We start from the raw sequence: 27,155 nt of genomic DNA, 5'->3' as shown, positions 1-27,155 counted from the left end.
TCACACCGAGAGTCTATGGTGGAGCTAGGAATGGAACCAGATCTATCTCGCACCCTAACTGCTCCTCCACTCTTCCTGTTATCTCAGAATGTCAACCTACAATAGAGGAAACCCTTAAAGACACAGGGGGAAATGAATAGGGCTTTGCAGTTAAAAAGGGCTGTATGTAAAGGAAAGGGGAAGGACCAAACCCCATTACACTGCCGGGGCTCAGGGGAGGGCCTCTCCCAGCAACAAACGTGTTTGCTTAGCTGCAGTTATGTCCATGGAATGGAAAACTTTCCATTTCCAATCCCCAGTAGCTTTTAATTGGGTGTGTGTGTCGGGGGCGGGGGGGGGGGAAGTTTACTAACAAAAGGTTTGTTTGCACTGAGTGAGTCCCAGGCACCAACAGCAGCTCCCGGCCCAGAGCGGGGCGCGGGGGGACACGTGCCCCCCCCCCCCAGTTTGGGGCACACCTAGATCCCGCCGGGCGCTAGGCTGGGGGGCTCTGCAGGGGGCGGCAGCGACACTGCTCCCCAGGGGGGTCTCAGAAGAGGGACCGCAGAGCGCAGGGCCAGGCAAGGAGCTTTCCGGGGTCCCCCGCCCCATTCCTCTCCCTCCGCCTCCCCGTTCAGCCGGGGTTATTTCTCCTCCTCCCTCCCCCCTCCCCACCCCTTTCCCCTGCCCCTCCCCCTCCCGTCCCTCACCGCGCAGGCGCAGTCGCGGCCGGGCCGGGCTGGGAGGCCGTTCCCCTAGCAACCGCCCGGGGTCCCGCCGCTGCAGCGGCCTGGGCCCGAGCGAAGGAGCCGCCGCCGCCCGACCTGGAGACGCCCCAGCCTGGGGGCGCGGTGCGCGGGGCCGGGAGGGGGATGGGGCCCGCTCCCCCCCCGCCGTGATGCTGCTGAGCAGGAACCCGGAGGGGCCCCTCGTCGCAGGTAACGCGGGGCCCCGCGTCCCGGCCGGGAGGGGGGTCTCGGGGCCGCCCCCGCGCAGCCCCCCCCCAGCCTCTGTCTCCATGTGCCCGGGGGAGCCGGGATCGGCCTGGGTCCCCCCACCCCAGGGGTGCCCCCCTTGGGGGAGCGATGCACATGGGCGGGGGGCCCCCAGGGGCGTTGGCAGCGGGACCCCTGGAGCTGGGGGGGGGGGCGTGAGTAGAGGGATCACAGCACCACGGGGTGGGGGGGTGATCCCTGGGGTGGGCAGCTGGGAGGGTCCGGAATGCGGGGGGGGGGGGCTTCTCATCGGCTCAGACAGATGGAAACCTCCCCCCCCCGGGGGGGGGGATGAGGGATTAGAGGGATAAAAATAAGGAGGAAAAGTGGTTGGCCCTATGCGGGGCGGGGGGGGGGGGCAGCTGGGAGTCTCACCCAGGGCAGGGGAGCAGGGGGGGAGATCCCCCAGGCGCCTCTGGCGGAGTACCGGGGCGGGGGCGGGGGGGACCTAAAGCGTGGTGGGGCGTGAAGCCGAATGACCCGGGGGAACGTCTCCTGAGGGTGCGAGCGACTGCTCGTCCCGGGAAGCCAGTTGGCAGCCCAGTCGTCCCAGGGGACTTCTGAAACTAGCCTGGACAAAGCGCTGGGGAACAGATGGTCACGAAGGAGCCCGTTCTGGACAAGGCGTGAAATATGCAAACAATAGAAAACTTCCTTCGGTGGTGATTTCAAATGATGCTGAGTTTCTTTTCAGTGCCTAGTTCTTCATCTTTTTTTCTTTTTTCTTTCTTTTTTTTTTTTTTGGTAACTTTGGTAGCCTTCTCCTGTCGTTATACATGTCACTCTCCTCGACCAAAAGGGGAGGATGAATACAGCAAAAACAGCAATTGGTTGTTAAAACATCACATTTTATCTGTGTAGCACTCATCTAAAGTATCGTAGGTGTTTTTACGGGAAAACAAATGTGGATTAAATGACTCAAAACAGGCCAGATTTCATCAGGACTTGGGCAGACTCTGCACAAGGAAAGGAACATTCCTGGCATTTTTCCTTTGGCAACTTATTTTATATTTTGGACTGTGTTTTCAATTAATGCTTGAAGTGCAGTATTCATTTGTTATCCTTTAAAGTAACTCACAGAGTCGAGTAGTTTTTCAGAATCCAAGTTTAAAGGAAGCTAGAGAGTTTCCAGAGATTAAGAAAAGGAACAGGATTTTCCCACTCTTCTACTTTGTATCTGCATTATATATTTCTGTAAATACATGTATTCTAGCATTCAGTTCTGTGACTTATACAATGTATTATTAATTTACTATTGAGCATCCTTCTCATATATCAGTATACTGTACAAAAGATTCCTAATAACACACAAGTTTACAAAGAAGCTGGTGATACATTGTTGTGAAAAAAATACCGTTCATTCTTCATACACAGCAGTGAATAAGCGTGTTCTCTGGTGGTAGATGAAATTGGCCGATCACATTTTGCCTTGAATTTGTAACTGGGATTTTTTAAATATAATTTCCAACTTCCCGGTTGTGATTGCTTATTTGGAAGAAGTGACTGAGTTTTGCATTTTGTCAGTAGAACTAAAATGAAAAACCAATTAGTTAAACTTTTTAGAGCAATGTTTTGATGTAAGAAGGATAGTATTTATAGCAATGGGAGAGGATGTCATATTATTTTGATATAACTATAGTTAGTACTTTTTGTCTAACTCACACTGACATTTTAAGTGCAGATTGTGATCAAAACTCTGGAGTTTTAATGTCAATTGCTTTTGCCAATTTTATTTTAAGTACAGTCACAGAACTTTGTCTATTACTGTAGAAATCGATAAAAAAACAATTCTTTTGCCAACCATTGTTAGTAGCAACGAATTTACTGACTTTGGTTCCTCCATGTCATATTTACAGAGAATCTACTTTAAAGGATAGTCTTATCCAGTTTTTAAATGCCTGCTCATTTTCCATTGCCACTCTAAAGACAGATAGTTCAGGATTATCCTTCTTTTTCCTTAAAATCGGATATTGGTTAAAGGTTCTTAAGGATGTTTTTGCACTGCAAAAAAATGACAGATGAGTCTAATTTAAGAGACGCTCCTATTTAAAAAAAAAAAAACAAAAAAAACAAGAATTTAAGGTTTGCACAGTGCTTTGTAAATGCTCAGTATCATTAAAAGAAATAAAACTGTTGAGTAGCTCATTAATATTTAGCTATGATGCTCTGGCTGTATTTTATCCAATAAATTAGCAAAAGGTGAATGTCTTGGCAAAAACTTTGAAGAATAATTAACACATGAGATAATTTTTAGGAGCTGAGACAAGTATCTTTTCGTGTATCGGTGCACACAGTAGTGACTAACTGGCTTCTATATTTGACATATTCAGCTAGGTTTGGAGATGGATTGTATGATTCCTACATGAGAATAGATCAAATTAAGTACCCAGATCCTACAAATGAAGAACACAGCCCTTCTGGACTTCCTTCACTTGGGAGATCAAATGTGAGTAATTTTGTGGCTTCTTGCATTGTGTTATCTGGTTGGTAATGAAATAGTGATATAAACTAAGTAGTCACACAGAAAATTAATAAAGCTAGATATTATAACCTTGTCACAGCTTGTTAACACGCTTGCTTTTACTAACTAGCAATAAAAAAAGTAATATGATACTGTGTGTTCAGAATCGAACCAGCTAAGTAACTCTGAATAAGCTACTTTATATTCCATTGTCCATGCTTTGATCAAGAAAGTTAATTTACAACTTGTTTGGGACCTCATGCCATAGCAAATCACATACTGATTATATGGGGGTTTGTTAATCCACAGCTGCATTCTTCTTTAACTAGTGCACACTTATATTTATTGTCTCACATGGAAGTACTAGGAATAACAGGGGCATAATAGTAGAACAACAACCAGAGGTTCTGTTTTTACAAATGTGTGGTTTGTAGATGCACCCAAAGTAATACAAAAATATTATTTTTTTGTGGAAGCACTAGCCTTATCTGGCACTTTAATTGATAGCAAAATAACACTTCATAGACTTCCGATGTTCAATTTGTATTTTTGTAGAAGCTGTACATTTCTTAAATAGAAGTTTTGAATCATGTGATCCTTTCTTTAATTGTCTCAGCTGGACTGTAGCAGTCATATTCAGCTGTGTAACAGTCGTACTGTAAAATGGTCTGGAAATATATTTAGGCTCCAGTTGAATTCTGTCTTAAATCTTGTGCTCCTTGAAAATTTGTGGCTAAAAGCCTGATTGAAGAAATGGGATGGATGAAGGGACAAATTTAAAGATGAACATATTGAGAAGTCAATAGAGTTGTGATCATTTATTCCAGCAATTCATTTGGCCGGTCTTCTTCCTCAAACACTGAGATGCCTATGTGTGAGAGAGATACATGTGTGAGCACACTGATACAAAAGAGCTGTCGTGCTTTCTTTAAATAATCCTTTACATGATTAACAATTGTGCAGTTTTCTTGAGATATAAAGTGCTATATCTAACTTACAACAAATCCAGACATTTTCACAACTGTATTAAAATCAACTCTGGAACTAACAAGACATGCCAAAAATAGCCCCTTGATCACTTTGCTTCTGTGTCACATCTCTTCTTTTCTGCTTCATCTGTATTTTGTCTGTTTAGACCAGGGGTAGGCAACCTATGGCATGTGTGCCAAAGGTGGCACGCGAGCTGATTTTCAGTGGCACTCACACTTTCTGGGTCCTGGCCACCGGTCTAAGGGGCTTTGCATTTTCATTTAATTTTAAATGAAGCTTCTTAAACATTATAAAAACCTTATTTACTTTACTTACAACAATAGTTTAGTTATATATTCTAGGCTTATAGAAAGAGACCTTCTAAAAACATTAAAATGTATCACTGGCACGCAAAACCTTAAATTAGAGTGAATAAATGAAGACTCGGCACACCCCTTCTGAAAGGTTGCAGACCCCTGGTTTAGACTGTCAGTTCTTTGGGACAAGGACTTTGTTTTCTTACTTGTTTGTAAAATGCCAAGCATTGTCTTTGTGCCATATTACCAAAACAAATACTTAGTAGTGTCCTGCTCAGCAGAAATTAGGAATGCATGTGGAAATGAACATTTTAAGCATTTTTTATGGGAAAACGTTTAGACTGAAGAGATACTTGGTTTCCTTTCTTCAACATTTTCTGTTTTGACATATAAAATTGCATTCGTATTGAAAACTCCAGGTACCTTCAAATGTGTCTCCTCTCAATCTTAGTTATATACAGTAAACTAAAAGTTTCTGCTTTAAGAGAGAGACAGTTTTAATTTAGTTTGTAAAAATAACAGTTGAGACACTTGAAAGGGCAAAACATTTAGCAAACCAGCTAGCCATTTCCTTCTTATTCATAATGAAGTTTTTCTGAATATGTGAAAACCTCTAAGAAATCGTCAATGGAGTATCATTTGTGTTGTCTATCAAGTTTCTTGGCTGCTGACAGCTAATTTATGGCAAAAGTAAACGGTGCAGTCCCTAACTTATAAAATGAAGCCATTGGAAGAAGGTTGATGTGTTGATTTCAGACCAATTCTCCAATTTGCCAAGGTCATTTTGAATTCTAGTCCCATCCTCCAAACTGCTTGCAACCCCTCCCAGCTTGGTGGTGTTCATCCACCTCATAGTAATTTCATCTACCATATTTTCCACATATGCTTATGAGAATGTTGTGGGGGACTGTGTCAAAAGCCTTATTAAAGACAAGACATATCTACTGTTTCCAATGCGTTCACTATGCCCATTATCCTGTCAAAGAAGGAAATTAGTTTGGCTTGGCATGTTTTGTTTCTGACAAATCCATATTGGCTGTTACTTATCATCTCATCCTCCAGGTTTGAACAAATTGCTTGTTTAATCATTTTTTCCAATATCTTTCTGAGTATCCAAGTTAGGCTGACGGGTGTATAATTCCCCTTTGTGAAGACAGGTGCTATGTTTGCCCGTCTCCGGTCCACTAGGACCTCACCTGTCCTCCAAGAGTTTTTGAATATAATCGTTTAATGGTTTAGAGATTGCTTCAGGTAGTTCCTTAAGTACTCTGTGGTGAATTTTATCGGGCTTTATTGACTTAAACACATCTCTTTTATCTTTTTGAAGCCTTAGAGCTTTATTCACCCACCTGGGTACAGAGGGGTACAATTTTCTCCCTCTGTACCTCCTTCCAGAGGAGCCCTGCAAATTGAAGCTGCCATGGAGATGCACTGAATCAGCACAGATACCTGACAGGCCTTTAACAGTCATTATTCTCCAGTTACAACTTTTGATCAAATGCTACTGTTTTTAATACATTAAGTTGAAGTTAGTAGCATGTAGTAAAATAGCAGCACAGCTTTAAGCTCAGATGTGTTTTGTGAGTTGTTCAGGGCTTATAAATGTGGCAGGTGTGATTTCTTCAGCAGTAGTGGTAGTCTGAAGTGTCAGAAGACTTCAGGATAACTCAGACAGCCAGGAAATGAGGACGAACAACTTTGTGGGTGGTTAAAACAATATATATTCTTAACTACCTTTGTCTATATTAAGGGGATAATAATCACCATTTTAAAAAAATCCTTTCCCCTTATTAGTATCCTTTTGTTTTTTGTTTTTTTTTAGCACATGTTTCAGGTGCTGGCTTCAATGAAACTGAATTAGTCAGTTTCACCTGCTGGTTCTCAAGCACTGGCACAATGCAGCAGTTTGGGTTTCTAGCTCTGCAAAGGATCACCATAGTCAAAGAATTTATAAAAGCATCTCTCTTTAGACTTTGTATTCCCTTTTATCCCCCTCTTTTTTTCTTTGCGGATCCTAAATGTTATTGCAAAACTGCTTGCTAGTGCCCTTTGAGGAACATCATCATTTGGAGAATGGTTATACCATACTTAGTATGATAATTCTAGCCCTTAAAGTGTTGCACTAATTCCTAATTCTACAGCACTGTAACAGAAGTGTGTGTGTTACACTAAGGCCCTGTTTGTATTCTAGGATGTCTCATGAACAGATCTGGGTTGCAGGACAACAAATCAGTTTGTTGTCCTGATTATTTATATTCTAGGGCATCTTGATGAGTTTGTCTAGGATAGGAACATAAGATATCTGCAGGACGGTGTATCAATGTGAGATTTAAATGTAAGTTAAAGGGTGCATTAGCCTTTTTTAAATGGTGAAACTCTGCCTTGACACCTTCATTCCTGAATTGTTTTTCAGGTATGAATTTTGGGAAGAGGGCAGGGGAAGGAAGAGAACAGAAAATGCATAGCAACTGGCAAAGTGGTTTGTGAGTGAAAGGAACTGCATGCAGGCAGGCACAGGAAGGAATCCTGAGTAATGCAGGGATGTGAGCAGCAGTGGGTCAGGCTCTATGAAATGCTTTGATTTTTTTGAGCTGTTCCCAACGTGCCATTAAAGAGTTAACCACCAATCTTACTGCTTTTTAAAAATGTTTTTTGAATTTTGAGACAGTTCAGTGTTTTGCTTTTCAGCCCAACCTCCTTTTACATACTGGTGGGAGGCGTGTCAAATGGAGGTCATGCTGGGTACAAAATACTGAACTTGTTCTAAGCAGTTTTATTTGTATGTAAAATATATAATACTTCTTTAAAAATCAAGTGAAGTTGCGTGGGCTTAAAGACCTTTCCAATAAAGTCTTTCAAACACCTGAAATAAGTATTCTGCAATGGAACATTAAATAGCTGCTGCTATCTTTAGTGAAAGCTCTAAAAGCCTTTTGTTAAAAGGATATGGTCAGAAGTGCTCCTTCAATGGCTTTTCTTCCCTTACTGTTATGGGTAATTCATCTGTTCCTGCTGCTTATTCCTCACCTGAAGTTCTAATTCTCTTGCGTAATCATTTCTCTGGGACCATTTATTTAGGGTTAATGATGTAGAAAAGGGAGAGGCAGCAAAACTTTTAAATGACATCCAATTATTTGTAAAGCCTAAAGAAGACTGAGGAACTTTGCAGGAACCTCATAAAGCTTGATAAATAGGCATTGCCTGATGGAAGATGGATTTTAGTGAAGTTCACTATAGCACATACAGTCCTGGCCCTTTAAAATCCTTCCTGCCTGCATGGTGGGTTAATTTAAATAACACAGAGTTCTGAAACTTGTACAAAGAATATCCTTTCTTGTAGTACAGGTAGACTTTTCAAGGACTAGGGCTATGTGCTTAATCAAATTCTGATTGCAGTCATTAGTAAAAAGACATGGTCACACACAAGATTTCTGGTATGGAGGTAGGAGAGCAGTTTTTCAGACATCTAAACAAAATCCCAAAACAAAAACTGAACCTTGTTCCGAGTCTGGGTTCTCTGTTCATTTGTAAATTTACCATTTTGATCTATTTGCCTTTCATTCAGAATCTTTTAGTATCTCTCACTCTTGTCTCAGCAATTCAGCCACAGGCTGAAAGAAGAAAGTGTTTATTGTATGTTTTCAGTGAGTTCCTGGAAAGGTGCGTCTCTTACAATGTATTGTCCACATTTCTGGGCAGACGTAGCACTGAATAAAAGGGAGATTCCAAAGGCCTAGTCATCACTGATCTGAGACAGGCTCCTAGAGGAAGTCTGCATTTTCCAGGCTCATGTCATGAAGTGCACACTAACATTTCAGTGCAGAGCCAGCAAATTAACTCTTACCCAGGATGGAGGACGAGGGATATTTGTGAAGTTGTTTTTGGCAAACATAATCATTGCTCTTATTTATTGACTGTTTTGAGTTGGTGGATTGTACGTAACTAAAAAGTAATTGGATGTTCTTGCTCTGGAGCTACAGGTTTATTTATATTTTTGCTAGATTGCTAAGCAGCTATTTCAGTTTCAGGGACTGGGCTTGGCACATGTCTCACATCTTTATTGAGATTAAAGGCCAGAATGGAAAACAGATGTTGCTGCACTAGTCCTGACTTTTTCAGCATTGCATAGGGTAGTATCTCATGCGTTCTTGCAGTGTAGAATGCTGGGCAAATGAAAGGAGGAATAATCGTGAATGAGTGCATTGCCTTTATAAGGAAGGGATGGAATTTCAGAGAGCGCAGCATTGGCTAATTTTAACCCTGTAAAATTGACAAGTCTTAAACATATTCCACAATATTTTCCTACTAGTTGTATTGTTCTGTCTGCAACAAATTAACATCTCTTGGTAGATGAAAATATTTATGCCCAAATTATCTTAGAGCAGTGAGTGGAGAACTGTTGTGTTTTAGAACACTGGAAGGGGAGAAACAGAAACTTGAAGCTGGTATTCTTGGGGATATACACTGTATCCAGTTTTGCAGTCCGACATAGTAATGTGACCCTCTTTAAAGTCCATGGGAATTGTGGGTGCATATTTGAACATAAACGCAGCCTATTGTATCTTCTTCCTCTTGCTTGCTGTTGTCTCTTTTCCCCCATCCTTTTATCCTGTCCATCATGGATTCCTCAATCCTATCCCTCTTACTCGATATCCCTTGTATCCCCTCTGCACACTTGTCCATGTAATATACTTCCCCCCCTCTGCACACATTCATGCTAGGTTGCATATCTCAAACAGGTGCAAGCTGCATCTGTCACTGCGTCATGTTTGCCACACCCACCTCCAAGACTAAACATAGCAATACTGGGCTGCACCACCTGCCCTTCTGCCGACTAGATGCATGATAGTGGGGATAGACATTTGTGCCCTTTTGTGCAAGTCTGCTTAAACTTTGCCTTTTCTGAACTAAACGATAGTATATTTATACATACTCCATTTTTAAAAGTTCATTGCATCTGGTGTACAATCACGTGTATGGCAGTGCATATAACTCAGATCATAATAGATAACAATATAAATTATGCAGTATATTTAAAATACATCTGCATTGTGAAAATAAATGTAAACCTAATGCTGATGTCAAAGCATTTTGTTTTATGTGGTATTTTAATCTTCTATCAATTAAAAAAAAAAAAAAGTATTTAAGATTGGCTTTTTTTATCCCTATAGGTTACTAGCAACAAACTCACTATGAAAGATCATCCTCTGACTGGAAGTCAGGTCAAAGTTGAGCAATTATTTGAAGACTCTGGGAATAAGAGGAGCAGTACTCTTCAGTCTGCAGGAATCAGTAGTTCCGAAAGATCTCTTCCTTCCCTGTCAAAGGATAAAAGTATAGACAGCTTAAGCACAGCCAAATCTTGTGGAAGTTCATCAAAAGTGCGCAAAGCTATCTCTCAGGCTCCAGAGCAAGCAGTGAAGCAGTATAAACATCAGTTATCTGCTTTCGAGCAGCAAGAAATATGTAACTTTTCTGAAATTTACTTTGTGGGTCCAAATGCAAAAAAGAGGCAAGGAGTAGTCGGTGGCCCCAACAATGGAGGATATGATGATGACCAGGGTGGATACATTCATGTGCCTCATGACCATCTGGCTTACCGATATGAAGTACTTAAAATAATTGGAAAGGGCAGTTTTGGACAAGTAGCTAAAGTTTATGATCATAAACTCCACCAGCATTTGGCCTTAAAGATGGTTCGCAATGAGAAGAGGTTCCACCGTCAAGCAGCAGAAGAAATTCGGATTTTGGAGCATCTCAAAAAACAGGATAAAACTGGTAGCATGAATGTTATTCACATGCTAGAAAGTTTCACCTTTCGGAACCACATCTGTATGACCTTTGAACTCCTGAGCATGAACCTGTATGAGCTGATCAAAAGAAATAAATTTCAAGGGTTCAGTGTGCAGCTGGTACGCAAGTTTTCCCACTCTATATTACAATGTTTGGAGGCTCTTTATAAAAACAAAATCATACATTGTGACCTGAAGCCAGAAAATATACTTCTAAAACAGCAAGGGCGGAGTGGCATCAAGGTTATTGATTTTGGGTCCAGCTGCTTTGAGCACCAAAGAGTCTACACGTATATTCAGTCTCGATTCTATAGAGCCCCAGAGGTCATTCTGGGAAGTCGCTATGGGATGCCCATAGACATGTGGAGTTTTGGTTGTATTCTGGTGGAACTGTTGACTGGATATCCTCTTTTTCCCGGAGAAGATGAGGGAGACCAACTGGCTTGTATGATGGAGCTTCTTGGAATGCCACCTCAGAAGCTTTTGGATCAATCCAAGCGAGCCAAGAACTTCATCAACTCCAAGGGTCATCCTCGCTACTGCACTGCAACTACACATCCAGATGGGAAAGTGATCCTCAATGGCAGTAGATCACGCAGGGGTAAAATGCGTGGTGCTCCAGGCAGCAAAGACTGGGTGACAGCGTTGAAAGGCTGTGATGACCCCTTGTTTATAGAATTCTTAAAAGAATGTCTTAACTGGGATCCTTCTGCGCGCATGACTCCAACTCAAGCTTTAAGACACCCTTGGATTTGTAAGCGAATGCCCAAACCACCCAGTACTGATAAAAGCATGGGTAAACGGATATCTAACTACACAAGCTCCTTCCCGGGAATAGGCTCTAAGTTGCCTCCAGTAGTTGGAGTGGCAAACAAACTAAGGGCTAATTTAACATCTGAATCAAATGGCAGTATACCTCTATGCACTGTGCTACCAAAACTGGTCAGTTAATAGAAAATTATGTATTCCCAGAGTACATACCTTGTATTTTAATTATCTGCTAGAAACGTGTAAGGTGGTGAAATGCAGAGGTTTTTAATGGATTTACTTTTCATTAAACACTAAATCTTGAATCAAAATGTAAACATTTCAAGGGCTAATTGTTTTATCAAGTTGTTTCAGTTGCAGTGTGGTGCATATTACAACACTTGATAGGTCAACACATCTGTTCTGGTGAGTGAGATTACACGAGTTAACAGTTGTGTTTAATAGCACTGTTTTTAAAAAAGAATCAAACCATTTCTTATCAGGACAGTTTCAGTGAACAAATGTTTTGTCACAAGACAGCAAGAAAAAAGCATTTAAAATTGTATTCTGTTGGACAGAATGAGCTCTGCTTTCAGTTAATCCCCAAGTGAACTTCTTAAATTTGGATGAAATTTTACAGATTTACTGTAAAGAGCACAAGTGTTTTAGTCTAAAAAGTGAGGATGTTGCTTCCCAATTACAAATTTATATTTGAATGATTTGGCTTCCCTACACATTGCTGGCATAGAGGGATCCAAGTTGCTGCATTCCTAAATTTCTTAGGCTGGGATTTTCAAAGGAGCATACAAGTACAACTGATGGGACACATAAGTTGTGTGTGGACCTAGGATCAACTTCTGTACTGGGATATGTACTCGCTATCCCCACTGAAGTCAATGGGAGTTGCAGGCATGCACAGGAGCAGAACTGGACCATAACATGAAGTATAATTTGCTCAGGGCTATTGAAAACATTGTTTTAACTTAAATTTAATGTACACTTTTGCTAACTGGTTCTTTCCCCGTCCCTCCCAAAATGAAGATGCCCAGCCAAATAAAGCACCCTTGCCATTAGAGATGTTTACAATACTGGGGTCTTAAAGTCTTTTTTTCTGTCCTGCAGAGTGAATTCCATTGAATAACGTTGAAATCCTTTCAAAAATAGTCACTCCTTTTTGCTAGATAAGTAGAATTTTTAAGGGTCAGGACTGTAACCAGAGGTTGTGTGAGACAAGAGACTAGTCACTAAAAGAGTGGCCTGAAATCTTTTTAAACACAAATTGTCAGATTTGGTAAAGAGTAATAAATTTAAAGTATTGAAATGACAGTTTGTATGGGGGGAAAGTTGCTTTGTTTCTAGCAGTGTCCTAGCAGGTGGCTGAAAGAATGAGATGCTTCATATGCTGTTTTGAATGCTTCAGATATATTCTCTATCCCTCCTCTTCCACACACACACCCCCACCGGCAAGAATGTGAAACGTTGTTATGACCAATAGAGACAGCAGCACAACTTGTCAAGATTGTTACTCCTCAGAGCTCCATGGTATGGGAAGATTCAGTTACAAAAACATCTGATCCCTTGCAAAGTGTCTGAACAGAGTTTTAAATACAATTTTAGAGCTTTTACAAACAGAGCATTTTAAATTTAACAAGTTTCTCTAGAGCAGGTTTTAGGTTAAAACAGGGAAACCCTTGGTTACATAATTATTGGTGTGATTTGCAAGATATATTGACCAAACAGCTAAATCCCAGACTTTCTCTCTGAGAGGTTGGAAATGCATTTTTTGCTCTGTTGCATTTAGTTGTATTCATCCATGAAATGTTTGATGATAAAAGGCCCAGTCCTACAAGTTGGTCAGCATATCGCAGGGTCAGGACCAAAATTAGGCTAAAGGGGGCTTTGGATCAGGCTCACTGATGGTGGCAAATGACTTCAAACTGTTTGGTAAATACCATTGTAAAAATTCAAGAAGGCAGAGCACAAATTGCATATATATTTATTCTGATCTCTAAATTCCAAACTTTCCCCCAGGAAGTTGATTCATATTAAGGGTTCTACAGTCCATGGCCTTTTCAATTTTGTTGAGTTATTTTGTCTTCAATAAGCTTAATAATCACATTAACTGAAAGTAATGCAGCTTTGCATTTATCCATACATTGGTTAATATGTCTCAAATGCCACTACATGTGGTCCTTCTATGGTCATGTTGCACTTTATAGCAATCTTCCTCAAATGGCTGGCTAAAATAATTTTTTATTTGAATAGAAAGTCAAGCAAGCACACTTTTATAAATGCTATAAGATGCCTATGGTTTTAGCAGAATTGAATACATATGGAGCATCTTCAGAAGCAAGAGTATTTGCACAATGCGAATGAAATCTTTGGAGAAACACCACAGGAGCCATGGAAGAATATTCAAGACAAATGAAAAAGAGAATATTATGTATATGAGACAAATTATCATTATTGCTATTTATATTCTGATAGCACCTATAAATTCCCTTTAAGGATTAGGGCCCCATACACACAAGGGAAAACAAGTGTCTGCTCTGGAGAGCAATGAACATGGGTCCTGGTTGCTGGAGGTTTTTGATCTGTTAAAATACTGCACGAAACAAGATTATTTTAGTCTCACTTCTCCTAGGAACCAAGAATACCGTAGCTACCAGTTTAGATGGCTTCTAATGCTACACTTCTTGTCTAGGTACAGTGCTGTCATTTGAAATGTGTGTTTATAAAGCAGGAAGTATAACAATGGCAGAAAAAACACCACTGCTTTTACCAGAAACATTTGTTCACCTTGACCCCAGGTAAGCCAGGTACCTAATCACATGCTGAACTTTCAGCACATGAGTAGTCCCATTTAACTAGGACTACTCACATGTTTAAAATCAGGAACATGCTTAGGTACCTTGTTGGATCAAGGCCTTTGTCTGTATAGATGTAGCAGATAAGGAAAAACAGATCACCTGGTATGTTAAAAGTGTGTTTAATATGGAAAAAGTAGCTTTTTGTTGGTACTGGTGCATTGTCCTCTGTTATTTTCTCTATTTTGCAAATCAGCAAGACCCCAGTGCGTCTCCCAGGCATTAGTGAGGTTCTACTGTAATTTAAATCATGTTCACCTATGACTCTAGCACAAAACAAATGTAATTTATTGAAGTTTATAGTAAAACCATAACATCAAATTTCTAAGAATTTTTAATGGATTAGTCCAAACTTAATTTTTAAAACTTCCTTATAATGTTTATTATGTTTTACAACACATAATATAGACTCAGTATTGTAAAGAACATGCGCTGTTTATTGTGTGGTTTTTAATCCTCTTTTAAGAAGTGTGGATTGTAGCAATTTAGTTTAGTGATATTTTTAATTTAAATTACTGAATAATAAGACATAAGCATCACACGTGACATACAACATACATACTTTTACACTGGGGCAAACTTCATATGTCTATCCAAGATGCAAGGATAAACATGGTTCTATTTTAAAAGTCAGGTGGGCAGTGGAGTATAATTCTTCCATTACAGATTAGGATAAAACACAAACATTTAAACACAACCTGCATTTAGTACTCAAGGTTATGTTACGTTCCGTAATAGGTTTGCTCTTACTAATACTGATTATTGAAAAAGTGTTTTTTTCACTTTTATACTGATCATTCCATACAGTTGGCATCTTCCACATACTGCAGTTACTATTAGAATTTTTGTTTTTTTCTTCCTACCTAGTTTGAGTAAGACTTCTAGTCTAGTGACAATTTAAGAATCTAAACTAATTGGACGGCATTTTTAAAAGGGGTTTGAATTCTGAGAGAGAATTTTTGTGGAACTGTGGGTCTGTTAGTCAAAATCTGGTATAGTTCACTTTGACTGTGATCCCTTTGGACTTGGAGGCGGTAAAAAAAAATCTAGTATCTTTTTAATGGTAAACTGACACTACTGGTGCTTCATTACAGTGATTCTCTGAAAACTACCTCTGAATAAATGCTGGGTCCTTTAAAAAGGCACCCACTACAAACCACAACCATCCCCCCGTCATTAGTAATGGCTATTTTGGTTGTGAAGCACATACATGATGATCTCAGCAGTGTCTTACTAATCCCAGCCATACAAGCAAAAGGCTGATTCTGCACCCAAAGCTCTGTGTTGAAAACGAGAGATGCCAATCCCCTGCCTGACAAAGTCTTTCATGCCATAGTGGAAGTGAAGAGCCAAAATAATACGGAAATATTTTCAGTACTTTAATGCACTATGTAACAAGATTAAAGACAGATGCTGTGTACCCAAAACTTTTTTTTAATAGACAACCCTGTGGGTCTGATTTCCCTCACCTGCCCTATCTGAGCTGCTGTGCACCTTCACTAGGAATTTTGGGTGCTCTGCAATTGTGAAAATTGAGCTCTTGAGTTCTGATACACAAGGTACATCCCAGCTCTTTTCAATGAATTTATCATGCTGCTCTTTTTAGTAAGGAGTCAGAGAGATTAAATTTATGTATACATACGTGTGTGTGTGTGTGTGTATAATATTTCCCTTAGAAGAACCCGCATCTAGTCTGGTATAAAACTCCCCTGATGTCCTATTAAATAAATATAGCTTCTAATTACAACTCCCACCATAACATGCAAAACACTTGGCTCCTCAGAACAGTCTTGTATAGGAGAACCTTGTTCTATCTGCATTTAAACGGGGTGCATTTACTTTACACCATATAACACCCTAACAAATTAGCTAACTAATTGAAGTCTGTTGCTGAAAGAACAAACCATGTTCCCTGTTCATAGAACTGTGCCTTATTTTATGAGCCTGCATTTGTCTCAGTGAAATCAAATTACTAATCAGGGTTTCTTATACAAAGCAGCTGTTCATACTAAATGTCAATACGTCTAAAGAATTTACAGGTTAGCTTTTTTATTATTGTAAATTGTTCTGAGGTGTAATATGGTGGAGAATGTAGAAAACAGTAAGGTGCATGTGAACTTAACATTTTCTCTTTGTGAAGGAACACTTTTGAAATAAGCCAGTTTTAAACTATGTACGTAAATGTAATGAACAAATATTTCCTAAAATTGTACTTCAATTCATTTTTTAAAATAAATACATAATTTTCTTTAGCAACAGTCTGTGCAAATTCCTAAAAGAAATACTTGACTTTTTTTTTTTTTTTTTTTAAAGTGCATTAATTGTTTCTGGATGGTATAACCTAACTTGCATTGGTCACTACTACCCTCTGTGGCATTTCACTAGAGCGCAATTGAAAAATGTCAGCATTTACAAGAGATATTTACCATGTGGTAAAATGCGGCATGTTTTGCATGCAGAGGGAGGGAACCACAAGATTAAGTGAGAAGGAAAGCAAGCTATAATTCTACTAAAAACCAAACAAACCAACCAACAACAGCAACAAATAAAAATAGCAAGCTGTACTGTAATTGTGAGGGAAAGGAACTAAAATATCAACTACTTGAATCTGAACCTAAAAATCTTTTTTCAGACTGGAAGTTTTCACCTTCGCTGTATACTTAAATCTACTCTCCTTGAATCAGAGGAAAACGTACTGTGGACATCTACAATTTCAATATGTTCATGCTAAATGTGAATGACCTGACAAATGTTCTCATTAGCAGCGCTACATTTGAACGTCTCAAAGTTTTGCCACAGCATTCTTGAGTCATCACTTATTTAATCCATTGGAGGTTTTTGTTGTGGAGCCAGAATCCCTTTAATCCCTAGGCTGGAAGGAAAAACCCAGCAATAGCTACTTAGGAAAGATTTGCTTTTAATAGAAACCTACATTTGTGTACAGTGGGCTACCCAGTGAGATATTCGAATAGTTTGAAGCTGAAGTCACACTGCCATAAAAAGACCTGCGTAGCTACAGCATACAGGATTAAATCCTGCATGTTTCATAAAGAAGCACTTAATTTTTGTGAACTCAGTCCCTGCCCATTATTGACCAATGTAACCAACTGAACTAAAACAGAAAAGTATATTAGTTCTCAAATGATTGATTTAAGGATAGCCTTCAATTAGGAGACTTTTACAATGGGAGACCGAGTGGATTTTCCTATATAACTCCATTGAATGGCAATTTTTTAAAATGAAAACAAACCTGTTTACAGTCCTCGGTTTGTTGTAAAATACCCATTGAAACTTGAGTATATTTTAGATTTTTTCGTAACTAGTTCCTGCTCTGCTTGTTTGCCAAGAGCATTTATTTTGGTAGGACTTTCACTGTTAGCAATGTTTTTCAATGAGGCTATTATGTGAGTTTGTAGTATTCTCATACATAGTGTCCCTTGAAATATTTCACATCACTCTGTCGTACTGTGTGTTACTACAGTATTAGACAAATTCTGAAATTGAGAGCAATTACAATGTGCAGTACTATGCACTCCCAAACAATTTTGTTTAATGCTGCAGTTTAAGGAAGCAAGGAATTAAATACTAAAGCTACATTTAAACAGCAGTAGGGGCTTCACTTTGACCTGTTAAGGAATGCCAACATAAGATCTGGATCGGTCTTTGTGAAATTAATTATTCGAGTAGTTGCTTGCCAATAGAAGGAAGAAATTCACAATCTGGCCTGTAATTTGTAATGTGAGATATGTGCTTCCACTGTAGAAAAACTAGCGTTTACTAATTAATCTTGGATTATTAAAGAGAAAAATTACACATTTAAGACGACAGTCATAGATCACTTGGGCAGGCAGAAGATGGAAAGATTTACTTTTCCATTTAGCAATATTTCTTTGGGTTCAATGGGCTCAGCTTTTTACTTTGCATAATAAGAAGGCATTGCCGTTAGACATAGTGGGACCATTTAGCACAAAGTGATTTAAAAATGCAACTGCAGTCAATTTGGCAAGTGAGTTATTGCTTAGCACAGCTCTGTCTCGAGTCCCTAGTGTTTAGTGTCTTTTTTTTAAGCATGTACGTTGAAATTTTTAAAGCAGCCTAGTCGATTTATCTAGATGGACCAAGATTTTCAATGTAACTAGTAATTTTGAGGCCTCAATTTTTTGTGATGCCCAACTTGAGACATCTTAAAAGGAGCTGAATTTTCAGAGAGTGGGTGATCAGCATTCTCTAAAGATCAGGCCCCTTTAGGGTGTCTCAAAATAGGCACCCAAAATCCCTAGCCACTTCTTGTGTTGATATTTCTGGCAGATATGTCTAAGCCTCAGCCGAAGGATTAAGCTGCACTGGTGCTAGTGATATTGGGAGTGCTAGTGTACTGGTGCCGCTGGCATTTTAAGGACTTTGCCAATTAGAGCTGCTCTAAATAGGGTTCGATGACACAGTGCTTAAAAGGCCAAGGGCCCCGAGCTCCCAACATTGCTAAAGCTGGTCGCGCTGAATCGGTGTTAGCAAGTGTAGGAAATGGTCGCAGACTTTTCCTAGTGGAGACAAGCCCCTTGTGTGTCTCTAGTTACAGGAAGTCTGTGGTGTTTCAGAGGTGCCCAAACAAAGGTGGACAATGCCCCATGATCCCACTTGCCACCAATGGGCTGCCAGGCAATACCTTCTACAAAGCACCACCCAGAACTTTGAGTTGGAACGTTCAGTAGAAGTGAAAATGGTTCTGATGTTGCTGCTTAGTTCCTACTGTCTAGGTACAGGTCAGCAGCCTCCCGTAACAATGTGGGTGCTCTTGATTCCTACTTATAGACAGTTCCTACTGGGAGGGAGAGCAGAATACCTGAGTCAAGATTCTCTGTGGATCGAAAAGGAGAATTTTGCCCATAACTTGTTTGGCTTTAGGCATCAGCAAATAAATTTGTTGTAGCCACAGTTTTATAAAAGCTTTAGGTGAATCGTGCAAACTTTTTGGTTACAGAAAATGAATGGGTGTTAAGCACTATTTTTACCTTCTGTCATATTAATAAATAAAGTTTTATAAACACTTCTGATGAATCCAGGAGCAAAGATGCCCAAGATCAAAGATGCTTTTTTTTTTTCTCGGGTGATCATGCTGTTGTAGTAGCAAGAATGCATGTTCTTTGGCTTGGCTGAACTTGAGACACACCGAACATTTTCCACCCATACCATCGCTGTCTCTCGCCAGTGTTTATAGCGAGGTAATAAATGTGCCTAATTTCCGCAAGTGGCAGACATCTGTGGTGCAAGGAATCCATGCAGTCTGAGCTTATAAGGAATGAGATGCAAGCAAAGGAAGGATTGTGAAACTGAAGTGGGAGTCTTTCACTGGTAATGCAAAACTGCAGGAAGGAGTCACTGGTACTTTGACAAAACGAGTTTTCCTCTTTTCCCCACAAACGAAGCTTCAGATGAATTTTTTCTCATGTGCACCTTAGCTTGCTTAGGCTGCAAGGACAATGCTTTTCTTAATCAGCAGCGTCTGCACGAGATGCTTGCAGACATAACCCTGCCAATTCCTGGCTGCTGAGAACAGCTCTTAAAGATGACAAAGCATCAGCCCCTTCCTCTAGCCGGGGAGTGAAACCATGTAAGGAGTTGCATTCCTCCTGCTAGCTCTGAAAACCATATGTTCTTTCGCTTTGAAAGTGGAGATCGCAGAGAAGCACATTTTTGTTTTGTATTTGCTTTGTTTTTGGTTTTTGGGGAAGGGGGATGGGAAGCAAAGACATGACTCTACCACAGAGGATAAGGGGAATAAAAGCATATCTAAGAGTGAGATGGAATTAAAGAAATAATGCATAATTAACCTGTGGAACTTTTTGCTGCAGGCTCTTGTTAAGGCAGATGATTTAACGTGAGATCTTTTAAAAAATGGGTTAAATCCTGATCTGAAGAATGACATCTGCAATTACACCACCCCCGTTACCAGTCCTCATTCTTCAGTGATAAGCTGACCACTGGCAGAGGTCAGGAGGAACTCCTCTTCCCCATGGTATGTTATCACACAGCTAGATTTGGTACCAGGGGTTAGGGGTGTTGAATTTTCTTCTGATGTATCCAACGGTTAGTGACAGGATTCTGGAGCTGTTTAACTTATTTATTATTTGCGTTATAGTATCTATCATCTAGGAGACCAAGTCAGGGATCAGGGCCTGGTTGAGTTAGGCACTCTGTGGACAAGTAGCAAAGAGGACAGTCCTTGCCTTAGAGAGTTCACAGTCTGCAAGGCAGGTAGTTGCAATAGGAGGATGACACGAACAGTTGGGCTAGGTTGGAAGGATGAGGTAACAAACAGGATGTACCCAGTGCCAGATGGGTGAGCTAGCTGTGTGTTCCATCTGATGAGCCCTATGTTACTAGTTAGATACGGGGTGGGGGGGGGAGGGGGAAATGGGCATCTTGAAGAAATATAAAAATAAGACAAAAGTTACTGATGTGATTCATTGTGGGTGACTGTTCTCATTTGTCTAGTATGGCCCTGGGCACTAATTTAAAATGGTAATATGCTCTAAACCTTTAAATAAGTATCCATCTTCCACACAGCAACTCTGCTACAATGTTTGATTACAGTAGCATTAATGCTAAAAGCTGTCAGCATCTTTGCAGGATGTTGATGATGGATGATATAAATGAAATTATATTTGAGCTCTGGGTAACTGACATACGGGCCGTAATGTCATCAAGCAGGAAAAGTCATGTAAGTAATTTACACCAGTGGTTAGCTGCACTTGACATGTCAGTACATGGACAATCAAAAAGCACAAAATAAATATGTGCAAGCAGAGATGGCTCTCCCCTCTCCCCCCCCGCCCAGGCAGGTTGTATATTCCTCATGAAATCACCTTCGTTACTATTGTGCCATGCAGGGTTCATTCATTTGAATGTTGTACAGCTTGCCTGCTCTTATTCGAAATGGGATAGAAATGGAATGGAGACAGTGTCTGCCTTGGGAATCAGGGGCTGCATTCGAGCACACGGTCTGCAGATGTGCTCATGAACAGTAAAGATGCCTTCTCTCTCTCAGCACTTGTGTCGAGCCTGCACTTCTCTGGGTTCCTTCCTTCGCAATCCTATTAATGGTGGTGAGAGCACCTTCGCCCCTGCAGCTCATGTCATTTCCAACAGCCTCCCTGCATCTCTTGAGCCTTCTTCAAACCTCACTTGAAAACCTTGCCTATACAGCTTGATTTCTTTCTGTATCTTCTTCTGGAATTGCATTGTGAACTAATGCAGTACATTATATATGTTTTATTAGAATACTAGCGCGGGCAGCTGTTCGACTTATGAAGCCTAACTTGTGTTACATAATTCTTGTAAGAATACTCCTAATTTTCTGTTTGGTAGATTCCACACTTTATTCTCAAATGTGTGATGTGATCTGTGATGCCCTGGTCTGAAAGGCAGCCGATGAGAGGAAGCATAATGTAGTCGTTAGGGCGCTAGCCTGGGACTCTGGAGACCTGGGTTAATTCCTGCTCCACCATAGATTTACGTATGACCTTGGGCAAGGCATTTAGGGCCCAATTTTTAAAGCTATTTAGGTGCCTAGAGATGCAGATAGACAGCGGGATTTTCCAAAGCACCTTCATTGCAGTGGGAGTTTGAGGCCGAGGCACTTTCTCCTGCTAAGCACCTGCATCTGCATCTTTAGCTTTTCAAAACCAGAATAGGGGTGGTTCAGATGCAGGTTCCAAAGCACCAGAGCCATCAACATTCAAATGAGGGCGAAAGAAGAAGATGGGCTTGGATAAACGCTTCTAGTTTTGTGTTGTTATTTCTAGTGGAAACATACCATGTCACATTGGCTTGACAAAGATGTCCTATAATTGGGAAAGGAGCAAAAGGAGTTTGGTTGGACAGTGTGCACAAAAATCACAGTTTGGACTCATTCCTGCACTGAGAGCATTCAGCTCCTTAGCTTTAATGAAAGTTGAATGTGCTCAGGAATTGGCAAAACTGGATCCTTGATCCCTTGAATTCTAGGTTTCTGTTGAGAATAGCCTGATTGATGGTAGACTCAATGGAGCAGCAGGAGGGTCTATATTCAGCAAGGACCTGATTTTTCAGAAACCCAGCGTCCCCACAACTTCAGCTGACGTCGTTGGGAGCTAGGGGTGCAAACCAGGAGATGGGTCTCGGGAAGGAGATAGGGAAAGAGCTCTAAATAAGCTAATCTGACTGCGCTATAGAAAATCATTGATCTTTTTCACAGGTCCTTGCTGACCTGTGCTGTGTATGCTCACCCAGTGCTAAGTTTAAGCCGCCGTCAGATTTGAAATGTATGGCTGCCAATGGGATTTTTTTTAAGCATGCAGGTTTCTGCTGCATAGATGCTGGCAATGGCAGCTGAAGTTTCCCATGCTGCCACTGACCTCTTCCATGGCCTAGAAGCAGTGGTGTCCAGGCTTGGTCCTGACTGAATCTGTGGCTGCTGTGCAGGCTGATACATTGTTAACGCGGCTTACTGCCCGCTAGCGAATTAGCTGAGCTTCAACTGCAGCCTGCCTTAGGCATCAAGCATGGACCAAAGGTAGCAGAAATCTCACCAGGGCAGCTGATCTCATGAGATGGGAGGGGATGGTGGAAGATTTTGGTGCTTTAGAATCTACGGTGGAACTTTAGCCCTGATTCAACCTAATCCCCCTCTTAAACCCAATCTAAACCTGACCAGCTCCCAACAAAGCATGGAACAAAACCTGCCTTTCTGTTCCTGCTGCCAAGGTTTCTGCATGCAATACCACCCCCTTCCCTGTTCAAGAAGTGCATGGCCTTAGGATCCAGCACAGGGGGCTTTCACTCCCTGTGCACCCCAGAGCACACTCTATAGGAGTGCATTGTACTGAGTCCTGGGCAGTGTGTAGGTAGCAGGGGCGTAGTGTGAGTTAGGACTGGCCAGGGGCCAGGACATAGCTATCTGAATCCACCAGCTCTTGCCTGGCGTGGGTGGGCCAGGGAAGTCTGAAGTGCTGATCATCTATGCTGCAGCCCCAAAGCTGTGATAGTGGCTGCCGAGTGGTTTGGGGTACTAAGCTCAGCTGTTCAGCTGTGGAGTGGGGGATGGAGTTTGCCATCCTGAAAACTCTCTCCTGTTGCTCAGGAGTGTCTGCTATAAATAGACACACATGGAACACCACATCAGTTTGAGTGATGCTGGCAACAGCAACCCCACTGGGGCAGCAGGGGGGCCAGTCCATTAGCATGCTGGCTAACTGACTCCTGCTGCATGGCCTGCCCCAACTCCATACACCAACAAGAACTGGGCCTGTTCCAGGCCTTGTTGATTTCTGCTTATAAGAGACTTTAAATCATCTCAGGATGGGCACTACACCCTGACTGTTTAAGAGTTGTGTTTGCAAGGCAGTGTTGCTGAGCAACTGGGGCTGGGGGTGTGGGGGAGAGGGAGGGACATCAAACTTGTAGCTATTCCTGTCCTAATTTCCCCAAAGGCTGGGAAAGTGCCCAGTTCTTGCTCCTTTGTTCTTCAGGAGGGTGGTTTTCTGTTCTCTTAGAGCTTGCCTACATGGGAGAGTTTTCCAGTTATACTGGTATAAAAATAGCAGTGTAGTTAAATTGCTATAATGCTGTTGTGTAGACACTTCCTATAGCAATGGAAGGGGTTCTTCTGTCTCTGTAGCAAATCCTTCTTTGAGAGGCTAGATCAATGGAAGGATTCTTCCCCTAACCTAATGGTGTCCACACTGGGGCTTAGGTCAGCCTAACTACACAACACGAGGCATGAAATTTTTCCCAGTCCTGAGCGATGTCATTAAGCTGACCTAAATCTGAAGTGCCAACCAGCCCTCATTCCGGAATGATGGGCTTTCTGCAGCTTAACTTGAACTGATTCCAAACGCCTACAAACTAAACCAGAGGAAGGCACTGTGAGAAGAGAGTCTGCAGGGGGATTTATATCCAGGTAATTCTAGTGATTTAAATTCACACTCTGCCTTATACTGGTGTAACTTTCCAGTGTAGACTAGACTCTGATACTTTTACTGAGGCTGAGTATTAGTATCTTGCTCCCCACACAGACCCTTTCATTTCAGTATGATGACTTGAAAAGTAAGGTTCTACTCAAAGTGAATAAGGGTATCTCAATCTAGCCCTTACTTAGGATTTCGTTTGTTGTTTTAAGCAAGGACGCCTTGTAGATATAGGGACAGGCCATCAGTTATGGCTCTGCATGAGAGATCATCTGCATGGCCAGATTTTGGGATCGGTGACTGAGCTTGCCAGTTTTTTGGAGTCAGGAACCAAGTCTTTCTGTTTGCCTTATGAAACACCCAGCACACCCTTTGGGTTATCTAAAAGTAACAGTATTGTCAGTATGGGGAAAAAAACTGCCATTGGTGAGGAGAGATCTGAAGTCAGAAAGGTTATAAAGTGGCAGAATCATAGACACACCTGGCTGAGAGGTCGTCAAATCCAGCCCCCTCTGCTCAGGCAGGACCAAGTAAACCTCCTAGACCATCCCTGACAGGTGTTTGTCCAACCTTAAAACCTTAAACACTCCTTAAAACCTCCAATGATGGGGATTCTACAAGCTTCCTTGGAAGCCTATTCTAGAGCTTGTGATTGCTACAGAGAGCAAAGGACATTTTAATTTCTGATGTCTTTTAACCTGAGCTGCAGTCTGAGTGTGACTTTCAAATGAGTTAGGTGCCCAACTCACCTTATATTTCAATGGGATTAGGGCTCCCACCTCTCTGTCTCTTTTGAAAATCTCACCCGTCATTCTTTTTTCTTTCGTTCCTTTCTTCTGGCACCATTTGGCCTGCTCTGGGCATGGCTGCAGCGCTGGTATGTTTCTGATGATTGTTAAATCCCTGTTGGTGGTGAGTAGGGGGATGGGGAAACCTCCAGCTATTTGTGGGGAGGGGGCAGAGGTAGGAGTGCACAGCACAGCATTCATTTTCCAGCCAGCTGGTGCTGATTCGGGACATTTTCGGCCATGACAATTGCATGGAGAAAAGCCACTGAGGGATCAGTTACATGTGACTGCTATAGTCACAGTGTATGCAGCCGAGTTCCAGCTCCCTTGTCTTTCTATTTTGCACTGTGAGAGACACAGACGGGTTGTTTGGAAAAGTGACAAGATAGCAAGAAAAGAGTGGGCGAAACCAAACCCCCAAATTCCTCCCTCTGGATTCCCCTGTTTTCCCTATGGCAATGTGATCATATGGTCCATTGCAACAATTTCCGTCCCTCTCTTTAGCCACTGTAGTGGATTGTAGGAGTCAAGCATGAGCCTCTGACACAGCCCAGTGTGATGGGATTTGCAAGAACGACATCGACCTTTATAAATATCTTTGGGTGATTCATATTTCCTATTAAATTAAAACCACAGGATCATGCATCATTTGGACTGTTTGTTAGTTAAACCGTATCTAATTATACACAGTCGATAAGTCAGCTCCTGTGCAAATATTTTCTGTGAGTCCTGACCTCATTTTTCCCCCGCAGTGGGTTGATAAAGAATCCAGCATTTTCTGAAAGATGGGTCACTCAATTCCCAAAGGGCCATGACAAATTCAGGAGATGGGGATCTATGTTAAAGAGTGAGTGGTTGCAGGCAGGAACTGAAATCCCGTTCAGGGTCTTCTCCTGGTGTTTTAGGCAGGCTCCTTCCCAGCTGGAAAATAGTAATCTTTTGGGATGGATAAGAAAGCAAGCGGTGTGGGCCAATGAAAAGAGCTGGAATGGGAGTCAGGTGACCTGAGTTCTGTTTCTAGCTCTGCCACTGACCTGTAGTGTGACCTGGGCAAGTGACCTGCTTCAGTTCCCAATCTGCGAAACGGGGACAGAGATCCTTACCTTCCTTTGTAAAGTGCTTTGAGATCTCCCGGCGAAAGGCTGCTTGTAAGTAGTATCCCTATTGCATCTCTTCATGTGGAAGCAGTTCTGATCCCTTTGCCGACCCATTTGCTCACCTCTCATCCTGCTAGCACAAGGCAGGCTCTTTCACTCTGGACTCACTTTTCTCTATGACCTTAAAAAATAGCCCCACTTTGTCTTATTTTGACTATGATGAATGCCCATGGCATGTTTATTGTTCAAACAATCTTTTCAGTATCAGGAACATATTATCAGGGGCATATCTAGCGGTTTTGCCGCCAAAGTGGTCAAGCAAAAAACAAACCAACCGATTCCCCCCACACACACACACACCGCTGGGGAATCAGTGGAGCAGATCCAAAATAAGAGCCCAGGGGCACAATGCGTATGGCAGGGACCCTGCTTGCCCAATCCTTGAACTGGCCCTGTGTGTTGTATGAGCATGTGAGTTAGTCTCAGAGCAAGGATTTGAACTCTCTAGTGATTAGAACACAAGACTAGCCACCAGGCTCACTAGTGTTCTAATCCTGGCTTGGCCACTGTGTGATCCGGGCAAGTCACTTAACCTTGCTGACTCTATTTCCCCATCTGTAAAGTGGGAATAAAACCTGCAAGCTATTAGGGGCAGGTACTGTCAGTTATAACATGTTTGTACAGCACCTAGCACAATAGAGCCCAAGTTGGTTGAGGCCTTTAGGTACTACCACACCAGCTGTATCTGTTTTAGGTACTTTTATGGCCTTTATTATCATAGTTTGAGCACCCCACATCCTTGAATGTATTTAAATGTTTAATATACTACTACCCCTGTCATATATGGTGCTGAACTTGTGGAGGGCTAGGCTGTGTGGCTAACGCTGTTTGCAAAACCACTGGGATGAGAGTAAAGCATGTTTAGGCTCCAGGACGCAGCCTGTGAAATTGACGCTGCAACCAAAACTCTCTGGAAATGTAAACAAAGTCCTTCAAAAACAAAAAAGATTATTTAAGAAAAAAAAAAAGAAGACACACCTCACTTAGCCTGCTGTTGCTATTTCTCCGGGTTGCTATGTAAACAGGTTTATTTCTGGCTCGCACTGCATACCAGGCTCTAGCCGGGTGCGATGTAATCCTGCATTATTGGTTAAGCACACCGGGGCAGACGCGTGGGTTTCAGAGCAAAGCTCTTCCAG

General features: G+C 41.6%; 1 protein-coding gene and 1 long non-coding RNA gene across 2 annotated transcripts; one reads left to right on the top strand and one right to left on the bottom strand.

The window, feature by feature from the left end:
- Positions 1-748: 748 nt before the first annotated feature.
- Positions 749-16,379, top strand: DYRK3 (dual specificity tyrosine phosphorylation regulated kinase 3). The gene is made up of 3 exons (XM_077839056.1): positions 749-917; positions 3,305-3,420; positions 9,893-16,379. The coding sequence occupies exons 1-3, from the start codon at positions 878-880 to the stop codon at positions 11,462-11,464; spliced, it is 1,728 nt and encodes a 575-aa protein (XP_077695182.1). The 5' UTR covers positions 749-877; the 3' UTR covers positions 11,465-16,379.
- Positions 3,416-27,130, bottom strand: LOC144277990 (uncharacterized). The gene is made up of 4 exons (XR_013348511.1): positions 26,995-27,130; positions 25,963-26,137; positions 9,913-10,039; positions 3,416-4,303 (listed from the first exon to the last, which is right to left on the bottom strand). It is a non-coding gene; the product is annotated as an uncharacterized LOC144277990 (long non-coding RNA).
- Positions 27,131-27,155: the final 25 nt, after the last annotated feature.

This window comes from Eretmochelys imbricata, chromosome 21 (assembly GCF_965152235.1).
Source record: "Eretmochelys imbricata isolate rEreImb1 chromosome 21, rEreImb1.hap1, whole genome shotgun sequence".
In the NCBI taxonomy this organism is placed as follows: domain Eukaryota; kingdom Metazoa; phylum Chordata; order Testudines; family Cheloniidae; genus Eretmochelys; species Eretmochelys imbricata.
Note: the sequence above shows the minus strand (reverse complement) of the source record. Positions and strands in the feature narration are given on the sequence as shown.